The 23,865-nt window shown below is 51.7% G+C and overlaps 1 protein-coding gene across 6 annotated transcripts in view; it reads right to left on the bottom strand.

Moving 5' to 3' along the window:
* The window catches only part of LOC147090484 (neuroligin-1-like), a 1,435,039-nt gene that overhangs the window by 327,588 nt on the left and 1,083,586 nt on the right, over positions 1-23,865 (bottom strand). For 3 of the 6 annotated variants that reach the window (XM_085977252.1, XM_085977250.1, XM_085977253.1), the window contains exon 4: positions 6,227-6,325. The exons of the other annotated variants lie outside the window; for them this stretch is intronic. In XM_085977252.1, the coding sequence (XP_085833378.1) occupies positions 6,227-6,325 (99 nt within the window). The remainder of the gene's footprint in view (positions 1-6,226; positions 6,326-23,865) is intronic. 6 annotated transcript variants of the gene reach the window in all.

Raw genomic sequence — 23,865 nt, forward strand, 5'->3', positions numbered from 1 at the left:
CTATATCCCTATTGGAATATGGAGACCAGAACTGTGCACAGTGCTCCGAGTGTGGTCTAACCAAGGTTCGATACAAGTTGAACAAGTTTCAATCCTATTGTCTAGAACTGAACCCCAGTGCTTTGTTTGCATTTTATGTGGCAATTGGATCAATTATAACATTCACAAGCATGTTCTTTTCAGACTGGATGCAGGGAGGATGTTTCCCCTGGCTGGGGGGGTTCTAGAACGAGGGGGGTCACAATCTCAGGATATGGGGTAGAACATTTAGGGCTGAGATGAGGAGAAATTTCTTCACTCAGAGGGTGGTGAACCTGTGGAATTCTCTACCACAGAAGGCTGTGGAGGCCAAGTCACTGACTATATTTAAGAAGATAGATAGATTTCTAGACACAAAAGGCATCAAGGGGTATGGGGAGAGAGCGGGAATATGGTATTGAGATAGAGGATCAGCCATGATCATATTGAATGGCGGAGCAGGCTCGAAGGGCCGAATGGCCTACTCCTGCTCCTATTTTTCTAAGTTTCTATGTTTCTACACCCTCGCCATCCCCTTAGAGAAATGAGCTGGGACAAATTATAACAAGTGTTATAATTTACTTACTATCCATAAGCAAGCCAAACTTAGCTGGGGGTTTATGGTCATGGGAAGAGGAAGACGTTAATAATTCAACTTGTCTTTATAACGCACAAGTGAACAGATGAGGATTCCTTTTACCTTGTGTAGCCTGTTGTCGGTCAGCATGCACTCTGATCAAGGGGAGGGAGCGAGGGAGGGAAGGAGGGCAGGAGTGAAGGAGGGTGAGAGGGTGGGAGGGAGGGAAAGGGAGGAAAAGAAGGAGGGAAGGAGGGTGAGAAAATGGGAGATAGTGGAAGGGAGGGAGGGGAGGTTAGGGAGATAGTGGAGGTGAGGGAGGGAGAGAGGGGAGGTTAGGGAGATAGTGGAGGTGAGGGAGGGAGAGAGGGGAGGTTAGGGAGATAGTGGAGGGGAGGGAGGGAGAGAGGGGAGGTTAGGGAGATAGTGGAGGTGAGGGAGGGAGAGAGGGGAGGTTAGGGAGATAGTGGAGGGGAGGGAGGGAGAGAGGGGAGGTTAGGGAGATAGTGGAGGTGAGGGAGGGAGAGAGGGGAGGTTAGGGAGATAGTGGAGGGGAGGGAGGGAGAGAGGGGAGGTTAGGGAGATAGTGGAGGTGAGGGAGGGAGAGAGGGGAGGTTAGGGAGATAGTGGAGGGGAGGGAGGGAGAGAGGGGAGGTTAGGGACATAGTGGAGGTGAGGGAGGGAGAGAGGGGAGGTTAGGGAGATAGTGGAGGTGAGGGAGGGAGAGAGGGGAGGTTAGGGAGATAGTGGAGGGGAGGGAGGGAGAGAGGGGAGGTTAGGGAGATAGTGGAGGTGAGGGAGGGAGAGAGGGGAGGTTAGGGAGATAGTGGAGGGGAGGGAGGGAGAGAGGGGAGGTTAGGGAGATAGTGGAGGTGAGGGAGGGAGAGAGGGGAGGTTAGGGAGATAGTGGAGGGGAGGGAGGGAGAGAGGGGAGGTTAGGGAGATAGTGGAGGGGAGGGAGGGAGAGAGGGGAGGTTAGGGAGATAGTGGAGGTGAGGGAGGGAGAGAGGGGAGGAGAGGGAAGGAGGGAGGGAGAGAGGGGAGGAGAGAGGGGGAGGGAGATAGGGGAGGTTAGGGAGACAGTGGAGGGGAGGGAGGGAGAGAGGGGAGGTTAGGGAGATAGTAGAGGGGAGAGAGGGAGAGAGGGGAGGGAGATAGGGAAGGTTAGGGAGATAGTGGAGGAGAGGGAGGGAGGGAGGGAGAGAGGGGAGGGATGGAGGGAGGGGAGGGAGATAGAGGAGGTTAGGGAGATAGTAGAGGGGAGAAAGGGAGAGAGGGGAGGGAGGAGAGGGGAGGGAGATAGTAGAGGTTAGGGAGATAGTAGAGGGGAGTGAGGGAGAGAGGGGAGGGAGGAGTGGGGAGGGAGGGAGGAGTGGGGAGGGAGATAGTAGAGGGGAGGGAGGGAGAGAGGGGAGGGAGGAGAGAGGAGGGAGATAGTAGAGGGGAGGGAGGGAGAGAGGGGAGGGAGATAAAATATATGCAAGGGGGGCAAAATTTGGTTGGTTAGCGCCTCCCGTTAGCTCCTCCGTGGGGCGCTAACAGGGCGCTAGGAACTTAGCGCCTGAGCGCGGCGATTTTATCGCTGCTCATGAAATTGGCCTGCCGTTTTGCGGTGGCGCTAAACACTACCACCACGATCTCCTGCGCCCGCAGATCGTGACATCAGTCAAGCGTGCAACGCCCCGGACTGGATATTGAGTCGCGCCCCCTGCCTTAGCACCTACCGCTAGGAACGACAGGTAGAGGGGAACGTTTTGCAGTCGGGAAGGGGCTGGGGGAGCGCTATTTAAAGGCGGGCGCTTCCTGCCTTTTCTTGTCGGCAAAGTTTTTTGGTACAGGCAGGTTGAGAGGGAGAGAGAGACGTCTGGAGAGATTTAACGCTGTCCTGAGGAGTTTCGGCCCTCGGCACCACTTTTGAGGTTCTTAAGCGTCGAGCTCTTTCCCTGGGCCTATCCATTAGTGCTTTTGAGGTCTCTCCAGACCGAGGTTCAAGGCTGCAATGAGTAGGGTGCGGCTGGCCAGCAAGGTGGCCCCTCCCCTATAAGAACTGGACAGCGCCAGTCTGTCTGGCTTCCATGGTAACGGTCATCGCCTGAGCTTCAGTAGCGCTCTGAGGTAGCGCCTCACTCCCTGACGTTAGCACCTTAAGAGAGGTGTGTAGCGCCTGATTTAGCGCTCAAATCACCTCCAGAGGGGCGATAGAGGCGAATTTTGCAGTCGGAGGTGATAATTAGCGCCGGGCGCTAAACTTTGTGCCCAGCCGATATTAGCGCCCCAAAATGGGCGATACCCAATTTCTCCCCCACATTGTGCTCTAGTAGTAAGTGAATGATAGGATAGCCCAGTTGTTGTGGCTCCGAAATGGTTGCCCTGGTAACATAGAAAGCTTAATAATTAATTTTAAAGAAAAACACATTTCTGTAAACAAAAGCTATGGGCGCGATTTAGCCAGTCCTAGGGAGGCGGGTTTGGAGGTGGGACTGCCAGGAAAAGGGCAGAGTCTGGGGGCGGGTGCCCATCCCGCCCCCAACCCGCCTCCGCGCCATCTTCCCGGGAGGCGGGTAGCCGACCCGCGCCGGGTCCCCTCTCCTGGGGGCGGGAAGGGGATTACAGCCACTTAACTGCCTGTTAACAGGTAGCTAACAGGCAGATTAAGAGGATTATCCCCATTTTACCCACACGAGTGCGGGCTTCCCGAAGGCTCCAAACCCCGCCAGGGTCACCGAGGTGAGTAGTGGGTCTGCGGGGGTCGGAGGGGTGCAAATGTGCGCTGTGGAGGTAAGTGATGGGTGCAAGTGTGGAGAGGTGGGTATGTGAGGTGAGTGGAAAGTGATAGAAAAAGTTAACTTACCTTTGTTTCTTCCTGCAGGCTTCACTCGTTGGGGATGCGGAGAGTCTCGCATCTCACCGGCAGAGATGACAAAATGGCTGCTGCATTCTCCGATGCAACATCCATCTAATTTCTGCGAAAAGAAAGTGGTTTGATGTAGTCTTGAATACAAGGACTCATCAAACTAGAGAGAATGTCAGTGTTTGACAGATGAAACGTCATACGCTGACATTCTCTGTAACCGGCTTCCCCTTAATTGGCCTGCTAAGCCCCGCTGGGCGGGCTCAACAAGGACAATCAAGGGAAAATAGCGTGGGTTGGCCAGAAGTTGATGGAGGCGGGACTAAAACCCGACAAGTGGGAGTCCCGCCTCCAAAAGCTCCCCATTGGCCAAATCCAGCCCATTGTGTTAACAGATTATTCAGACAGGGTTTGGAGATCACATGAAGCTTCCGTGGTTTAAATTACACCATGGAGCTCGGTTCATGGAAGAACAAGACATGGCTGGGAGGATGCTGGGTAAGTAGGTGTTGGCCTGTTGGCCAGGGTTTAGCCCTTTGCTGGTCGGACACTGGGGCTCCACGCCAGTAATCGTGCGGACAGGCACTTTCACCATTCCACAATCTGCCACACACCAAGCTTTCGTTTTTACAACTTGCTTTTGTATAGTGCCTGCATCGAAGTAAAACCATCCCATGGTGCCCTCACAGGAGCGTTACCAAACAAAACTTGACACCGAGCCACATGAGGAGATATTAGGACAGGTAGACCCAAAACTTGGTCAAAGAGGTCGGTTTTAAGCAGCGTCTTAAAGGAGGAGGGAGAGGCGGAGAGGTTTAGGGAGGGAATTCCAGAGCTTAGGGACCCAGGCAGCTGAAGGCACGGCCGCCAATGGTGGAGCGATGGAAATCGGGGCTTCACAAGAGGCCATGATTGGAGGAGCGCAGAGATCACAGAAACAGAAACCCCACAGTACAGATAGAGGCCATTTCGGCCCATCGAGCTTGCACCGACACATATCCCACCCGATCCCCGTAACCCTTACACCAACACATATCCCACCCTATCCCTGTAACCCCACGTATTTAATCCCCCTAACACTAAGGGTCAATTTATCATAGCCAATCAACCTAACCCGCACATCTTTGGACTGTGGGAGGAAACCGGAGCACCCGGAGAAAACCCACGCAAACACGGGGAGAATGTGCAAACTCCACACAGACAGTCGCCCGAGGCCGGATTCGAACCCGGGTCTCTGGCGCTGTGAGGCAACAGTGCTAACCACTATGCCACCGTGCTGCCCTGATCGCGGAGGGTTGTAGGGGTTGAAGGAGGTTACAGAGATAGGGAGGGGCAAAGGTTGTGAACATGAAGATGAGAATTTTAAATTTGAGGTGTTGCCGGACCGAGAGCCAATGTAGGTCAGCGGGCGCACCGGGGGTGATGGGCGAACGGGACTTGGTGCGAGTTGGGGTATGGGGCAGCAGAGTTTTAGATGAGCTGAAGTTTACGGAGGATGGGCGGTGGGAGGCCGGCCAGGGGAACATCGGAACACGATAGCAAAATACTGCGCATGCTGGAAATCCGAAATAACAACAGAAAATGCTGGAAAAACTCAGCAGGCAACATCCGTGGAGAGAAATTAGAGTCGACGTTTTGGGTCGAAACCCTTTTTCAAAACTGGAAAGGAAATGAAATAGATCGAAAGGCAGGGCTGGGACAGAACAAAAGAAGTGAAGAGACATTAAGAGGTATTCAAAACCAGACGGGATGGTGATCGGACTAGTGGAGATAAAAGACGGCTCAGATTAGGTGTGAAATGTTCTGGCAGAATGGGAGACAGCTGCCATGTGGGAGAGAGAAAAAAAAGGTGGGGGGGGGGGGGGAAAGGGCCAAAACAAAGATGTGGATAAAATATAAGCAAAAATGTAATAGGGGCCGAGGTTATGATCTGAAATTGTTGAACTCGATATTGAATCCGGAAGGCTGTACAGTGCCTAATCGGAAGATGAGGTGCTATTCCTCGAGTTTACGTTGAGCTTCCGTGGAACAATGCAAGAGGCCGAGGACGGTGAGGTCCGAGTGGGAATGGAGTGGTGAATTAAAGTGACAGGCGACCGGAAGGCGAACATCGGGATAGTCGAGTCCGGAGGTAACAAAGGCCTGGATGAGGGCTTCAGCAGCAACTGGACTGAGGCAGGGGCGGAGAGGGGCTTGAATTTTCAAAATATTTTAGTCTGATGCTTGGTACGTCTGATGTTCTCCGAGACCACTGCTCCTCCCTCTCCCCCTTCTTCAGGAACAAAAGTCAGGATGGTCATGAGGGAACCCCTCCCACGGGGACTGGACTCAACACAAGCAGACGCAGATTCAGGTCAATAGCTCTTATTGCCCGTCCTTCATTGCCCCGCAAGAAGGTGGTGGTGGGCCTCCTTCTTGTACCGCTGCAGCCCCGTGTAAAATTGGCCACTGCCATTGACACTGCCTCTGACTCAACTAGCAAACTAAGCGGGAAGAATTCGCTCAACTCATCGCAATATGAAGCCGTCCTGGAAAAGCCCACGTTGGCACCCGCTGACCTCTCCCTCCCTTTCTACCCGTGAGTTGGCCAATAGGCGACAAATATCTTCACCACTGAAAGCCACCCCACCCACCATCACCACGCCCCCGCACCCGCACCTCCCCCGACCCAACAACCAGTCACATTGCGGATCAAGACATCGCTTAACCTCTCAGCGCCAATCACTGTAGTGAGAGGGCAGTCCACCCGTAAGAAAATACGTCGGAACCAAACAGCATACTTGACTGGCTGTGCAGTGGCTGACTAGTTGACTTGGAGCCAAAGCGAGTAGATGCTTGGCTCCAACCAGGACTCTTTCTGCCCATCAGAGGAAGAGGGTCTGGAAAGAAAAGGGAAGAGAGGGAGAAAACTGAAAAAAGTAAGGAAAAAAATTATTTTGAAGAAAACAACAGTCCCCCCCACCCCCACCAACCTCGCACCTGCCCAACTGCAGTCTTCAAAGAGCATAATTGCAGGCTTATGTCTCGGCTCAGAATCTACTTCGATCAGATTCACATGGGGTAACGCTAACCTTTGCTGTCACTAAGCTCCACTCTCGCACACGCCGCTGCCTCAGAACCAAAATGCCTGGTTCGTAGACCAAATCAGCTGCTTCACGCTCACAGCAACGGCACACATCGCCAATCTAGGCATAATTAATCAGATGATAAATCACTGGTGCGAGTAAACATAACCGAGCTCTTCCGCAAGGTGGAAAGGGCCTGGAAGGTGAGCGTTGCTGAAGATTCTCGTGCGATTTAATTTCTCTTCCCCCCACCCCCCCAACCCCCTCACTTGAGATTGACAGATTGATTCCTGGGATGAGAGGGTTGTCCTGTGAGGAGAGATTGAGTAGGTTGGGCCTATACTCTCTGGAGTTTAGAAGAATCAGAGGTGATCTCATTGAAACATATACAATTCTTAGAGGGCTTGACAGGGTAGAAGCTGAGAGGTTGTTTCCCCTGGCTGGAGAGTCTAGAACTAGGGGGCACAGTCTCAGGATAAGGGGTCGGCCATTTAGGACTGAGATGAGGAGGAATTTCTTCACTCAGAAGGTGGTGAATCTTTGGAATTCTCTGCCCCAGAGGGCTGTGGATGCTCAGTCATTGGGTATATTCAAGGCTGAGATCGAGAGATGTTTGGACTCCAGGAGATACGGGGATCGGGCAGCAATGTGTGAGTTGAGGTCAAAGATCCGCCATGATCTTATTGAATGACGGAGTCGGCCTGAGGGGCCATATGGCCTTCTCCTGCTCCTATTTCTTATGTTCTTATCATTTTATTTTTGTTAGGCCAGGGTGTGAAGGGTTACGGAACCAAGGCGGGTGGATGGAGTTAAGATACAGATCAGCCGTGACCTAACTGAATGGCTCGAGGGGCTGAATGGCCTCCTCCTGTTCCTGTTCCCATGTTCTTCTCACGCATTGCAACGTACAACTGCTGCGCGTGGCGCTCTGCGTTGCTTCAGCCCCTTATACTAAGCACAGATAAACGGGTTGCCTTTCTCGAGTCACAAAATGCAATAAATGATACGCCTCCTCTAAGGTGTCTCCAATCTCACCCTTCAAAGCCAAGGGCCCTGATTGGTGGAAAGGCAACTTCTGTGATTAGAGCAGGGGCGGTGATCTGGGAAGCGTCCACTTTAGTGATGGCATATGTTCGAGCAGTACCTTAGTTGGGAAGACAAGAGGAGTTTTCCCCCGAAGTCCTTGGTGAATATTCTGCACACAACCACCGCCACCAAAAAAAGATTATCTGGCCATTACTATTTATGGGCTCTTGCTGTGTGACTACACTTCAAAAAGTACTTCATTGGCTCTGAAGCGCTTTGGGACGTCCTGAGGACATGAAAGGCATGATATAAATGCAAGCCCTTCTTCTATTGAGGACAAAGCTCCAGGACCATGGGATGAAACCTCTATTCCTGCCCCTAGAACATTAGGAATGGAGTCCCAACTTTTTTTAAACGTAGTTTGTTTTTTCACTGGTGCCCGACTGTGGTAAACCACTGTTATACCTGTCTGTATGTGTATGTGTATTCCACCAGGTACAGGTCTGGACATGCCTCGGCTGACTCCTCCCACTATTCCAGGTATATAAGTGACTACCTCCCAGTCCCTTAGTATTCTGGACGGGTCGACCACTCGAGACTAGACCTTCATTCTTTAGTTAATAAAAGCCTGGTTGTTACTCGCTTAACCTCAGTCTTTTGAGTAATTGATGGCGCATCACCGACGCTGTGGCAATTGACCCCAGGAGGACCCTGGGTTACCTGTGCTAACTGACTAACACTGCAGCAGCAAGAATCCACCTCCATAGTCTGGGTGGGGTGGTCTTGTGATACTTAAAACCACACGCACATGCGCAATCCCAAAGCCTAAGTCACATTCAGAACTGAACAACTGTTAGTCGGAACTCAATTATTCCAGATCTTGATTGGGCCGAGTTTGGACTGATCTTGACTGGGCCGAGTGTGGCCTGATTTGGAATGGGAGAGTTTGGACTGATCTTGAATGGGCCGAGTTTGCACTGATCTTGACTGGGCCGAGTTTGCACTGATCTTGACTGGGCCGAGTTTGGGCTGATCTTGACTGGGCCAAGTTTGGACTGATCTTTACTGGGAGAGTTTGGACTGATCTTGACTGGGCCGAGTTTGGACTGATCTTGATTGCGCCGAGTTTGGGCTGATCTTGACTGGGCCGAGTTTGGACAGATCTTGACTGGGAGTGTTTGGACTGATCTTGATTGGGCCGAGTTTGGACTGACCTTCACTGGGAGAGTTTGGACTGATATTGACTGGGCCGAGTTTGGACTGATTTTCACTGGGCCGAGTTTGGACTGATCTTTACTGGGCCGAGTTTGGACTGATCATGACTGGGCCGAGTTTGGACTGATCTTTACTGGGCTGAGTTTGGACTGATCTTGACTGGACCGAGTTTGGACTGATCTTGACTGGGCTGAGTTTTGACTGATATTGTCTGGGCCGAGTTTGAACTGATATTGACTGGGCTGAGTTTCAACTGATCGAGTCTGGGCAGAGTATGGACTGATCTTGACTGGGCCGAATTTGGAAAGATCTTGACTGGGCCGAGCTTGGACTGATCTTGACTGGGCCAAGTTTGGACTGATCTTCACTGGGCCAAATTTCGACTGATCTTGACTAGGCCGAGTGTGAACTGATCTTGACTGGGCCGAGTTTGGACTGATCTTGACTGGGCCGAGTTTGGAATGATCTTGACTGGACCGAGTGTGAACTGATCTTGACTGGGCCGAGTTTGGACTGATCTTAACTGGGGTGAGTTTGGACTGATCTTGACTGGACCGAGTGTGAACTGATCTTGACTGGGCCGAGTTCGGACTGATCTTAACAGGGGCGAGTTTGGACTGATTTTGACTTGACCGAGTGCGGCCTGATCTTCACTAGGTCGACTTTGGACTGATCTTGATTGTGCTGGGTTTGGACTGATCTTGACTGTGCTGAGTTTGGACTGATCTTGACTGGGCCGAGTTTGGACTGAACTTCACTGGGAGAGATTGGAGTGATCTTGACTGGGCCGAGTTTGGACTGATCTTGACTGGGCCGAGTTTGGACTGATCTACACTTGGCCGAGTTTGGAATGATCTTCACTGGGGGAGTTTGGACTGATCTTGACTGGGCCGAGTTTGGACTGATCTTGACTGGGCCGAGTTTGGACTGACCTTCACTGGGGGAGTTTGGACTGATCTTGATTGGACCGAGTTTGGACTGATCTTGACTGGACCGAGTTTGGACTGATGTTGACTGGGCCGAGTTTGGAATGATCTCGACTGGGCCGAGTTTGGACCGTTATTCACTGGGCCGAGTTTGGACTGATATTTCTGGGTCAAGTTTGGGCTGATATTGACTGGGCCGATTTGGGCTGATCTTGTCTGGACCGAGTTTGGACTTATCTTGACTGGACCGATTTTGGACTGATGTTGACTGGGCCGAGTTTGGACTGATCTTGACAGGGCCGAATTTGGACTGATCTTGACTGGGCCGAGTTTGGACTGATCTTGACTGGGCCAAGTTTGGACTGATGTTGACTGGGCTGAATTTGGACTGATCTTGACTGGGCCGAGTTTGGACTGATCTTGAGTGGACCGAGTTTGGACTGATCTTGACTGGACCGAGTTTGGACTGACCTTGACTGGGAAGTGTTTGGACTGATCTTGACTGGGCCGAGTTTGGACTGACGTTGGCTGGGCCGGGCTTGGACTGAAATTGACTGGGCCGTGTTTGGACTGAACATCACTGGGCTGAGTTTGGTCTGATCTTGACTGGGCCGAGTTTGGACTGTTCTTCACTGGGCTGAGTTTGGGCTGTTCTTGACTGGGCCAAATTTGGACTGATCTTGACTGGGCCGAGTTTGGACTGATCTTGACTGGGCCAAGTTTGGACTGATGTTGACTGGGCTGAATTTGGACTGATCTTGGCTGGGACGAGTTTGGACTGATCTTGTCTGGGGCGAGTTTGGACTGATCTTGAGTGGACCGAGTTTGGACTGATCTTGACTGGACCGAGTTTGGACTGACCTTGACTGGGAAGTGTTTGGACTGATCTTGACTGGGCCGAGTTTGGACTGATGTTGGCTGGGCCGAGCTTGGACTGATATTGACTGTGCCAAGTTTGGACTGATCGTCACTGGGCTGAGTTTGGATTTATCTTGACTGGGCCGATTGTGGACTGATCTTGACTGGGCCGAGTTTGGACTGATCTTGACTGGGCCGAATTTGGACTGATATTGACTGTGCCGAGTTTGGGCTGATCTTGACTGGGCCAAATTTTGACTGTTCTTGTCTGGGCCGAGTTTGGAGTGATCTTGACTGGGAAGAGTTTGGACTCATCTTGTCTGGGCCGAGTTTGGACTGATCTTGACTGGGCTGTGTTTGGACTGATATTGACTGGGCGGAGTTTGGACTGATCTTGACTGGGCCGAGTTTGGACTGATGTTGACTGGGCCGAGTTTGGACTGATGTTGACTTGGCCGAGTTTGGACTGATCTTGATTGGGCCGAGTTTGGGCTGATCTTGACTGGACCAAGTTTGGAATGATCTTGACTGGGCCGAGTTTGGACTGATATTGACTGGGCGGAGTTTGGACTGATCTTGACTTGGCCGAGTTTGGACTGATGTTGACTGGGCCGAGTTTGGACTGATGTTGACTTGGCCGAGTTTGGACTGATCTTGATTGGGCCGAGTTTAGGCTGATCTTGACTGGACCGAGTTTGGAATGATCTTGACTGGGCCGAGTTTGGACTGATATTGACTGGGCGGAGTTTGGACTGATCTTGACTGGGCCGAGTTTGGACTGATGTTGACTGGGCCGAGTTTGGACTGATGTTGACTTGGCCAAGTTTGGACTGATGTTGACTGGGCCGAGTTTGGACTGATGTTGACTGGGCCGAGTTTGGACTGATCTTGACTGGGCCGAGTTTGGACTGATCTTGACTGGGCCGAGTTTGGACTGATCTTGATTGGGCCGAGTTTGGAATGATCTTGACTGGGGCGAGTTTGGACTGATCTTGACTGGGCCGAGTTTGGACTGATCTTGACTGGGCCGAGTTTGGACTGATCTTCACTGGGCGGAGATTGGACTGATCTTGACTGGGCCGAGTTTGGACTGATGTTGACTGGGCCGAGTTTGGACTGATGTTGACTTGGCCGAGTTTGGACTGATCTTGATTGGGCTGAGTTTGGGCTGATCTTGACTGGACCAAGTTTGGAATGATCTTGACTGGGCCGAGTTTGGACTGATATTGACTGGGCGGAGTTTGGACTGATCTTGACTGTGCCGAGTCTGGACTGATGTTGACTTGGCCGAGTTTGGACTGATCTTGATTGGGCCGAGTTTGGGCTGATCTTGACTGGACCAAGTTTGGAATTATCTTGACTGGGCCGAGTTTGGACTGATATTGACTGGGCGGAGTTTGGACTGATCTTGACTGGGCCGAGTTTGGACTGATGTTGACTGGGCCGAGTTTGGACTGATGTTGACTTGGCCGAGTTTGGACTGATCTTGATTGGGCCGATTTTGGAATGATCTTGTCTGGGCCGAGTTTGGACTGATCTTGACTGGGCCGAGTTTGGACTGATATTGACTGGGCGGAGTTTGGACTGATCTTGACTGGGCTGAGTTTGGACTGAAGTTGACTGGGCCGAGTTTGGACTGACGTTGACTTGGCCGAGTTTGGACTGATGTTGACTGGGCCGAGTTTGGACTGATGTTGACTGGGCCGAGTTTGGACTGATCTTGACTGGGCCGAGTTTGGACTGATCTTGATTGGGCCGAGTTTGGACTGATCTTGACTTGGCCGAGTTTGGACTGATCTTCACTGGGCGGAGATTGGACTGATCTTGACTGGGCCGAGTTTGGACTGACCTTCACTGGGGGAGATTGGACTGATCTTGACTGTGCCGAGTTTGGACTGATCTTGATTAGGCCGAGTTTGGGCTTATCTTGACTGGACCGAGTTTGGAATGATCTTGACTGGGCCGAGTTTGGACTGATATTGACTGGGCGGAGTTTGGACTGATCTTGACTGGGCCGAGTTTGGACTGATGTTGACTGGGCCGAGTTTGGACTGACGTTGACTTGGCCGAGTTTGGACTGATGTTGACTGGGCCGAGTTTGGACTGATGTTGACTGGGCCGAGTTTGGACTGATCTTGACTGGGCCGAGTTTGGACTGATCTTGACTGGGCCGAGTTTGGACTGATCTTGATTGGGCCGAGTTTGGAATGATCTTGACTGGGGCGAGTTTGGACTGATCTTGACTGGGCCGAGTTTGGACTGATCTTGACTGGGCCGAGTTTGGACTGATCTTCACTGGGCGGAGATTGGACTGATCTTGACTGGGCCGAGTTTGGACTGATGTTGACTGGGCCGAGTTTGGACTGATGTTGACTTGGCCGAGTTTGGACTGATCTTGATTGGGCTGAGTTTGGGCTGATCTTGACTGGACCAAGTTTGGAATGATCTTGACTGGGCCGAGTTTGGACTGATATTGACTGGGCGGAGTTTGGACTGATCTTGACTGGGCCGAGTTTGGACTGATGTTGACTTGGCCGAGTTTGGACTGATCTTGATTGGGCCGAGTTTGGGCTGATCTTGACTGGACCAAGTTTGGAATTATCTTGACTGGGCCGAGTTTGGACTGATATTGACTGGGCGGAGTTTGGACTGATCTTGACTGGGCCGAGTTTGGACTGATGTTGACTGGGCCGAGTTTGGACTGATGTTGACTTGGCCGAGTTTGGACTGATCTTGATTGGGCCGACTTTGGAATGATCTTGTCTGGGCCGAGTTTGGACTGATCTTGACTGGGCCGAGTTTGGACTGATATTGACTGGGCGGAGTTTGGACTGATCTTGACTGGGCCGAGTTTGGACTGATGTTGACTGGGCCGAGTTTGGACTGACGTTGACTTGGCCGAGTTTGGACTGATGTTGACTGGGCCGAGTTTGGACTGATGTTGACTGGGCCGAGTTTGGACTGATCTTGACTGGGCCGAGTTTGGACTGATCTTGACTGGGCTGAGTTTGGACTGATCTTGATTGGGCCGAGTTTGGACTGATCTTGACTGGGCCGAGTTTGGACTGATCTTCACTGGGCGGAGATTGGACTGATCTTGACTGGGCCGAGTTTGGACTGACCTTCACTGGGGGAGATTGGACTGATCTTGACTGTGCCGAGTTTGGACTGATCTTGATTGGGCCGAGTTTGGGCTTATCTTGACTGGACCGAGTTTGGACTGATACTGACTGGGCCAAGTTTGGTCTGATCTTGACTGGGCCGAGTTTGGACTGGTCTCGACTGGGCTGAGTTTGGACTGTTCTTCACTGGGCCGAGTTTGGACTGATCTTTACTGGGCCAAGTTTGGACAGATATTGACTGGGCCGCATTTGGGCGGTTCTAGTCTGGGCCGAGTTTGGACTGATCTTGACTGGACGGAGTTTGGACTGATCTTTGCTGGGCTGAGTTTGGACTGATCTGGACTGGGAAGATTTTGGAATGATCTTGTCTGGGCCGAGTTTAGACTGATCTTGACTGGCCTGAGTTTGGACTGATCTTGACTGGACCGAGTTTGGAATGATCTTGTCTAGGCCGAGTTTGGACTGATCCTGACTGGGCCGAGTTTGGACCGTTATTCACTGAGCCGAGTTTGGACTGATATTTCTGGGCTAAGTTTGGACTCATATTGACTGGGCCGATTTAGGCTGATCTTGTCTGGGCCGAGTTTGGACTTATCTTGACTGGACCGAGTTTGGACTGAAGTTGACTGGGCCGAATTTGGACTGATCTTGACTCGGCCGAGTTTGGATTTATGTTGGCTGGGCCGGGCTTGGACTGAAATTGACTGGGCCGTGTTTGGACTGAACATCACTGGGCTGAGTTTGGACTGATCTTGTCTGGGCCAAGTTTGGACTGTACTTGACTGGGCCCAGTTTGGACTGATGTTGACTGGGCGGAATTTGGACTGATCTTGTCTGGGGCGAGTTTGGACTGATCTTGAGTGGACCGAGTTTGGACTGATCTTGACTGGACCGAGTTTGGACTGATGTTGGCTGGGCCGAGTTTGGACTGACCTTGACTGGGCCGAGTTTGGACTGATCTTGACTGGGGCGAGTTTGGACTGATCTTGATGGGCCGAGTTTGGACTGATCTTGACTGGGCTGAGTTTGGAATAATCTTGACTGGTCCGAGTTTGGACTGATCTTGAATGGGCCGAATGTGAACTGATCTTGACTGGGCCGAGTTTGGGCTGATCTTGACTGGCCTGAGTTTGGACTGATCTTGACTGGGCCGAGTTTGGACTGATCTTGACTGGGCCGAGTTTAGATTGATCTTGACTGGGCCGAGTTTGGACTGATCTTGGCTGGGCCGAATTTGGACTGATCTTGACAGGGCCGAGTTTGGATTGATGTTGGCTGGGCCGGGCTTGGACTGAAATTGACTGGGCCGAGTTTGGACTGAACGTCACCGGGCTGAGTTTGGACTGATCTTGACTGGGCCGAGTTTGGACTTTCCTTCACTGGGGGAGTTTGGACTGATCTTCACTGGGCTGAGTTTGGACTGATCTTGACTTTGCCGAGTTTGGACTGATCTTGACTGGGCCGAGTTTGGACTTACATTCACTGGGGGAGTTTGGACTGATTTGACTGGGCTGAGTTTGGACTGATGTTGACTGGGCCGAGTTTGGACTGATCTTGATTGGGCAGAGTTTGGACTGATCTTGATTAGGCCGAGTTTGGACTGATGTTGACTGGGCCGAGTTTGGACTGATCTTGACTGGGCCGAGTTTGGACTTTTCTTGACTGGGCCGAGTTTGGACTTATCTTGACAGTGCCGAGTTTGGACTGATGTTGACTGGGCCGAGTTTGGACTGATTTTGACTGAGCCGAGTTTGGACTGATTTTGACTGGGCCGAGTTTGGACTGATTTTGACTGGGCCGAGTTTGGACTGATCTTGACTGGACCGAGTTTGGACTGATCTTGACTGTGCCGAGTTTGGACTGATCTTCACTGAGCCGAGTTTGGACTGATCTTGACTGGGCCGAGTTTTACTAATCTTGACTGGGCCGAGTTTGGACTGATCTGGATTGGGCCGAGTTTGGGCTGATCTTGACTGGGTCGAGTTTGGACTAATCTAGACTGGCCTGAGTTTGGACTGATCTTGACTGGGCTGAGTTTGGTCTGATCTTGACTGGGCCGAGTTTGGACAGGTCTTGACTGGGCCGGGTTTGGACTGATCGTGACTGGGGCGAGTTTGGACTGATCTTGACTGGGCCGAGTTTGGACTAATGTTGACTGGGCCGAGTTTGGTCTGATCTTGACTGGGCCGAATTTGGACTGATCTCGACTGGGCCGAGTTTGGACTTTTCTTCACTGGGCTGAGTTTGGACTGATATTGTCTGGGCCGAGTTTGGGCAGTTCTTGTCTGGGCCGAGTTTGGACTGATCTTGACAGGACCGAGTTTGGACTGATCTTTGCTGGGCTGAGTTTGGACTGATCTGGACTGTGCCGAATTTGGACTGATCTTCACTGGGCCGAGTTTGGACTGATACTGCCTGGGCCGAGTTTGAACTGATTTTGACTGGGCTGAATTTGAACTGATCAAGTCTGGGTCGCATTTGGACTGATCTTGACTGGACTGAGTTTGGACTGATCTTGACTGGGCCGAGTTTGGACTGACCTTGACTGGGCTGAGTTTCGACTGATCTTGACTGGGCCGAGTTTGGACTGATCTTGACTGGGCCGGGTTTGGACTGATCTTGACTGTGCCGAGTTTGGATTGATCTTGACTGGGCCGAGTTTCGACTGATCTTGACTGGGTTGAGTTTCGACTGATCTTGACTGGGCCGAGTTTGGACTGATCTTGACTGGGCCGCGTTTGGACTGATCTTGACTGGGCCGAGTTTGGACTGATTTTGATTGGGCCGAGTTTGGGCTGATCTTGACTTGGTCGAGTTTGGAATGATCTTGACTGGGCTGAGTTTGGACTGATCTTGACTGGGCCAAGTTTGGACTGGTCTTGACTGGACCGAGTATGAACTGATCTTGACTGGGCCGAGTTTGGACTGATCTTGTCTGGGGCGAGTTTGGATTGATCTTGACTGGGGCGAGTTTGGACTGATCTTGACTGGGCCGAGTTTGGACTGACCTTGACTGGGCTGAGTTTCGACTGATCTTGACTGGGCCGAGTTTGGACTGATCTTGACTGGGCCGGGTTTGGACTGATCTTGACTGTGCCGAGTTTGGATTGATCTTGACTGGGCCGAGTTTCGACTGATCTTGACTGGGCTGAGTTTCGACTGATCTTGACTGGGCCGAGTTTGGACTGATCTTGACTGGGCCGCGTTTGGATTGATCTTGACTGGGCCGAGTTTGGACTGATTTTGATTGGGCCGAGTTTGGGCTGATCTTGACTTGGTCGAGTTTGGAATGATCTTGACTGGGCTGAGTTTGGACTGATCTTGACTGGGCCAAGTTTGGACTGGTCTTGACTGGACCGAGTATGAACTGATCTTGACTGGGCCGAGTTTGGACTGATCTTGTCTGGGGCGAGTTTGGATTGATCTTGACTGGGGCGAGTTTGGACTGATCTTGACTGGGCCGAGTTTGGACTGATCATCACTTGGCCGAGTTTCGACTGATCTTCACTGGGAGAGTTTGGACTGATCTTGACTGGGCCGTGTTTGGACTGATCTTGACTGGGCCGAGTTTGGACTGACCTTCAATGGGGGAGTTTGGACTGATATTGATTGGGCCGAGTTTGGACTGATCTTGATTGGGCGGAGTTTGGACTGATCTTGACTGGACCGAATTTGGACTGATGTTGACTGGGCCGAGTTTGGTCTGATCTTGACTGGGCCGAGTTTGGACTGATCTCGACTGGGCCGAGTTTGGACTGATCTTTACTGGGCTGAGTTTGGACTGATCTGGACTGGGCCGAATTTGGACTGATCTTCACTGGGCCGAGTTTGGACTGATACTGCCTGGGCCGAGTTTGAACTGATTTTGACTGGGCTGAATTTGAACTGATGAAGTCTGGGCCGCATTTGGACTGATCTTGACTGGACTGAGTTTGGACTGATCTTGACTGGGCCGAGTTTGGACTGATCGTGACTGGGCTGAGTTTCGACTGATCTTGACTGGGCCGAGTTTGGACTGATCTTGACTGGGCCGGGTTTGGACTGATCTTGACTGTGCCGAGTTTGGATTGATCTTGACTGGGCCGAGTTTCAACTGATCTTGACTGGGCTGAGTTTCGACTGATCTTGACTGGGCCGAGTTTGGACTGATCTTGACTGGGCCGAGTTTGGACTGATCTTGACTGGGCCGAGTTTGGACTGATCTTGATTGGGCCGAGTTTGGGCTGATCTTGACTTGGTCGAGTTTGGAATGATCTTGACTCGGCTGAGTTTGGACTGATCTTGACTGGGCCAAGTTTGGACTGGTCTTGACTGGACCGAGTATGAACTGATCTTGACTGGGCCGAGTTTGGACTGATCTTGTCTGGGGCGAGTTTGGACTGATCTTGACTGGGGCGACTTTGGACTGATCTTGACTGGGCCGAGTTTGGACTGACCTTCACTTGGCCGAGTTTCGACTGATCTTCACTGGGAGAGTTTGGACTGATCTTGACTGGGCCGTGTTTGGACTGATCTTGACTGGGCCGAGTTTGGACTGACCTTCAATGGGGGAGTTTGGACTGATATTGATTGGGCCGAGTTTGGACTGATCTTGATTGGGCGGAGTTTGGACTGACCTTGACTGGACCGAGTTTGGACTGATGTTGACTGGGCCGAGTTTGGTCTGATCTTGACTGGGGCGAGTTTGGACTGATCTTGACTGGGCCGAGTTTGGACTGTTCTTCACTGGGCCGAGTTTGGACTGATATTGTCTGGGCCGAGTCTGGGCAGTTCTTGTCTGGGCCGAGTTTGGACTGATCTTGACTGGACCGAGTTTGGACTGATCTTTACTGGGCTGAGTTTGGACTGATCTGGACTGGGCCGAATTTGGACTGATCTTCACTGGGCCGAGTTTGGACTGATACTGTCTGGGCCGAGTTTGAACTGATCTTGACTGGGCTGAATTTGAACTGATCTAGTCTGTGCCACATTTGGACTGATCTTGACTGGACTGAGTTTGGACTGATCTTGACTGGGCTGAGTTTCGACTGATCTTGACTGGACCGAGTTTGGACTGATCTTGACTGGGCAGAGTTTGGACTGATTTTGACTGGGCCGAGTTTGGACTGATCTTGACTGGACCGAGTTTGGACTAATGTTGACTGGGCCGAGTTTGGCCTGATCTTGACTGGGCCGAATTTGGACTGATCTCGACTGGGCCGGGTTTGGACTGTTCTTCACTGGGCTGAGTTTGGACTGATATTGTCTGGGCCGAGTTTGGGCAGTTCTTGTCTGGGCCGAGTTTGGACTGATCTTGACTGGACCGAGTTTGGACTGATCTTTACTGGGCTGAGTTTGGACTGATCTGGACTGGGCCGAATTTGGACTGATCTTCACTGGGCTGAGTTTGGACTGATACTGCCTGGGCCGAGTTTGAACTGATTTTGACTGGGCTGACTTTGAACTGATCAAGTCTGGGCCGCATTTGGACTGATCTTGACTGGACTGAGTTTGGACTGATCTTGACTGGACCGAGTTTGGACTAATGTTGACTGGGCCGAGTTTGGCCTGATCTTGACTGGGCCGAATTTGGACTGATCTCGACTGGGCCGGGTTTGGACTGTTCTTCACTGGGCTGAGTTTGGACTGATATTGTCTGGGCCGAGTTTGGGCAGTTCTTGTCTGGGCCGAGTTTGGACTGATCTTGACTGGACCGAGTTTGGACTGATCTTTACTGGGCTGAGTTTGGACTGATCTGGACTGGGCCGAATTTGGACTGATCTTCACTGGGCTGAGTTTGGACTGATACTGCCTGGGCCGAGTTTGAACTGATTTTGACTGGGCTGACTTTGAACTGATCAAGTCTGGGCCGCATTTGGACTGATCTTGACTGGACTGAGTTTGGACTGATCTTGACTGGGCCGTGTTTGGACTGATCTTGACTGGGCTGAGTTTCGACTGATCTTGACTGGGCCGAGTTTGGACTGATCTTGACTGGGCCGGGTTTGGACTGATCTTGGCTGTGCCGAGTTTGGATTGATCTTGACTGGGCCGAGTTTCGACTGACCTTGACTGGGCTGAGTTTCGACTGATCTTGACTGGGCCGAGTTTGGACTGATCTTGACTGGGCCGAGTTTGGACTGATCTTGACTGGGCCGAGTTTGAACTGATCTTGATTGGGCCGAGTTTGGGCTGATCTTGACTTGGTCGAGTTTGGAATGATCTTGACTGCGCTGAGTTTGGACTGATCTTGACTGGGCCAAGTTTGGACTGGTCTTGACTGGACCGAGTATGAACTGATCTTGACTGGGCCGAGTTTGGACTGATCTTGACTGGGCCGAGTTTGCACTGATCTTGACTTGTCCGAGTTTGGACTGATGTTGACTGGGCCGAGTTTGGACTGATTTTGACTGAGCCGAGTTTGGACTGATTTTGACTGGGCCGAGTTTGGACTGATTTTGACTGGGCCGAGTTTGGACTGATCTTGACTGGACCGAGTTTGGACTGATCTTGACTGTGCCGAGTTTGGACTGATCTTCACTGAGCCGAGTTTGGACTGATCTTGACTGGGCCGAGTTTCGACTGATCTTGACTGGGCCGAGTTTGGACTGATCTTGACTGGGCCGAGTTTGGACTGATCTTGACTGGGCCGAGTTTGGACTGATCTTGATTGGGCCGAGTTTGGGCTGATCTTGACTTGGTCGAGTTTGGAATGATCTTGACTCGGCTGAGTTTGGACTGATCTTGACTGGGCCAAGTTTGGACTGGTCTTGACTGGACCGAGTATGAACTGATCTTGACTGGGCCGAGTTTGGACTGATCTTGTCTGGGGCGAGTTTGGACTGATCTTGACTGGGGCGACTTTGGACTGATCTTGACTGGGCCGAGTTTGGACTGACCTTCACTTGGCCGAGTTTCGACTGATCTTCACTGGGAGAGTTTGGACTGATCTTGACTGGGCCGTGTTTGGACTGATTTTGACTGGGCCGAGTTTGGACTGACCTTCAATGGGGGAGTTTGGACTGATATTGATTGGGCCGAGTTTGGACTGATCTTGATTGGGCGGAGTTTGGACTGACCTTGACTGGACCGAGTTTGGACTGATGTTGACTGGGCCGAGTTTGGTCTGATCTTGACTGGGGCGAGTTTGGACTGATCTTGACTGGGCCGAGTTTGGACTGTTCTTCACTGGGCCGAGTTTGGACTGATATTGTCTGGGCCGAGTCTGGGCAGTTCTTGTCTGGGCCGAGTTTGGACTGATCTTGACTGGACCGAGTTTGGACTGATCTTTACTGGGCTGAGTTTGGACTGATCTGGACTGGGCCGAATTTGGACTGATCTTCACTGGGCCGAGTTTGGACTGATACTGTCTGGGCCGAGTTTGAACTGATCTTGACTGGGCTGAATTTGAACTGATCTAGTCTGTGCCACATTTGGACTGATCTTGACTGGACTGAGTTTGGACTGATCTTGACTGGGCTGAGTTTCGACTGATCTTGACTGGACCGAGTTTGGACTGATCTTGACTGGGCAGAGTTTGGACTGATTTTGACTGGGCCGAGTTTGGACTGATCTTGACTGGACCGAGTTTGGACTAATGTTGACTGGGCCGAGTTTGGCCTGATCTTGACTGGGCCGAATTTGGACTGATCTCGACTGGGCCGGGTTTGGACTGTTCTTCACTGGGCTGAGTTTGGACTGATATTGTCTGGGCCGAGTTTGGGCAGTTCTTGTCTGGGCCGAGTTTGGACTGATCTTGACTGGACCGAGTTTGGACTGATCTTTACTGGGCTGAGTTTGGACTGATCTGGACTGGGCCGAATTTGGACTGATCTTCACTGGGCTGAGTTTGGACTGATACTGCCTGGGCCGAGTTTGAACTGATTTTGACTGGGCTGACTTTGAACTGATCAAGTCTGGGCCGCATTTGGACTGATCTTGACTGGACTGAGTTTGGACTGATCTTGACTGGACCGAGTTTGGACTAATGTTGACTGGGCCGAGTTTGGCCTGATCTTGACTGGGCCGAATTTGGACTGATCTCGACTGGGCCGGGTTTGGACTGTTCTTCACTGGGCTGAGTTTGGACTGATATTGTCTGGGCCGAGTTTGGGCAGTTCTTGTCTGGGCCGAGTTTGGACTGATCTTGACTGGACCGAGTTTGGACTGATCTTTACTGGGCTGAGTTTGGACTGATCTGGACTGGGCCGAATTTGGACTGATCTTCACTGGGCTGAGTTTGGACTGATACTGCCTGGGCCGAGTTTGAACTGATTTTGACTGGGCTGACTTTGAACTGATCAAGTCTGGGCCGCATTTGGACTGATCTTGACTGGACTGAGTTTGGACTGATCTTGACTGGGCCGTGTTTGGACTGATCTTGACTGGGCTGAGTTTCGACTGATCTTGACTGGGCCGAGTTTGGACTGATCTTGACTGGGCCGGGTTTGGACTGATCTTGGCTGTGCCGAGTTTGGATTGATCTTGACTGGGCCGAGTTTCGACTGACCTTGACTGGGCTGAGTTTCGACTGATCTTGACTGGGCCGAGTTTGGACTGATCTTGACTGGGCCGAGTTTGGACTGATCTTGACTGGGCCGAGTTTGAACTGATCTTGATTGGGCCGAGTTTGGGCTGATCTTGACTTGGTCGAGTTTGGAATGATCTTGACTGCGCTGAGTTTGGACTGATCTTGACTGGGCCAAGTTTGGACTGGTCTTGACTGGACCGAGTATGAACTGATCTTGACTGGGCCGAGTTTGGACTGATCTTGACTGGGCCGAGTTTGCACTGATCTTGACTTGTCCGAGTTTGGACTGATGTTGACTGGGCCGAGTTTGGACTGATTTTGACTGAGCCGAGTTTGGACTGATTTTGACTGGGCCGAGTTTGGACTGATTTTGACTGGGCCGAGTTTGGACTGATCTTGACTGGACCGAGTTTGGACTGATCTTGACTGTGCCGAGTTTGGACTGATCTTCACTGAGCCGAGTTTGGACTGATCTTGACTGGGCCGAGTTTTACTAATCTTGACTGGGCCGAGTTTGGACTGATCTGGATTGGGCCGAGTTTGGGCTGATCTTGACTGGGTCGAGTTTGGACTAATCTAGACTGGCCTGAGTTTGGACTGATCTTGACTGGGCTGAGTTTGGTCTGATCTTGACTGGGCCGAGTTTGGACAGGTCTTGACTGGGCCGGGTTTGGACTGATCGTGACTGGGGCGAGTTTGGACTGATCTTGACTGGGCCGAGTTTGGACTAATGTTGACTGGGCCGAGTTTGGTCTGATCTTGACTGGGCCGAATTTGGACTGATCTCGACTGGGCCGAGTTTGGACTTTTCTTCACTGGGCTGAGTTTGGACTGATATTGTCTGGGCCGAGTTTGGGCAGTTCTTGTCTGGGCCGAGTTTGGACTGATCTTGACAGGACCGAGTTTGGACTGATCTTTGCTGGGCTGAGTTTGGACTGATCTGGACTGTGCCGAATTTGGACTGATCTTCACTGGGCCGAGTTTGGACTGATACTGCCTGGGCCGAGTTTGAACTGATTTTGACTGGGCTGAATTTGAACTGATCAAGTCTGGGTCGCATTTGGACTGATCTTGACTGGACTGAGTTTGGACTGATCTTGACTGGGCCGAGTTTGGACTGACCTTGACTGGGCTGAGTTTCGACTGATCTTGACTGGGCCGAGTTTGGACTGATCTTGACTGGGCCGGGTTTGGACTGATCTTGACTGTGCCGAGTTTGGATTGATCTTGACTGGGCCGAGTTTCGACTGATCTTGACTGGGCTGAGTTTCGACTGATCTTGACTGGGCCGAGTTTGGACTGATCTTGACTGGGCCGAGTTTGGACTGATTTTGATTGGGCCGAGTTTGGGCTGATCTTGACTTGGTCGAGTTTGGAATGATCTTGACTGGGCTGAGTTTGGACTGATCTTGACTGGGCCAAGTTTGGACTGGTCTTGACTGGACCGAGTATGAACTGATCTTGACTGGGCCGAGTTTGGACTGATCTTGTCTGGGGCGAGTTTGGATTGATCTTGACTGGGGCGAGTTTGGACTGATCTTGACTGGGCCGAGTTTGGACTGACCTTGACTGGGCTGAGTTTCGACTGATCTTGACTGGGCCGAGTTTGGACTGATCTTGACTGGGCCGGGTTTGGACTGATCTTGACTGTGCCGAGTTTGGATTGATCTTGACTGGGCCGAGTTTCGACTGATCTTG

The sequence above is a fragment of the Somniosus microcephalus genome, unplaced genomic scaffold, assembly GCF_052327205.1.
Source record: "Somniosus microcephalus isolate GS21.2 unplaced genomic scaffold, FLI_Smic_1.0 unresolved_chr4, whole genome shotgun sequence".
Taxonomy (NCBI): domain Eukaryota; kingdom Metazoa; phylum Chordata; class Chondrichthyes; order Squaliformes; family Somniosidae; genus Somniosus; species Somniosus microcephalus.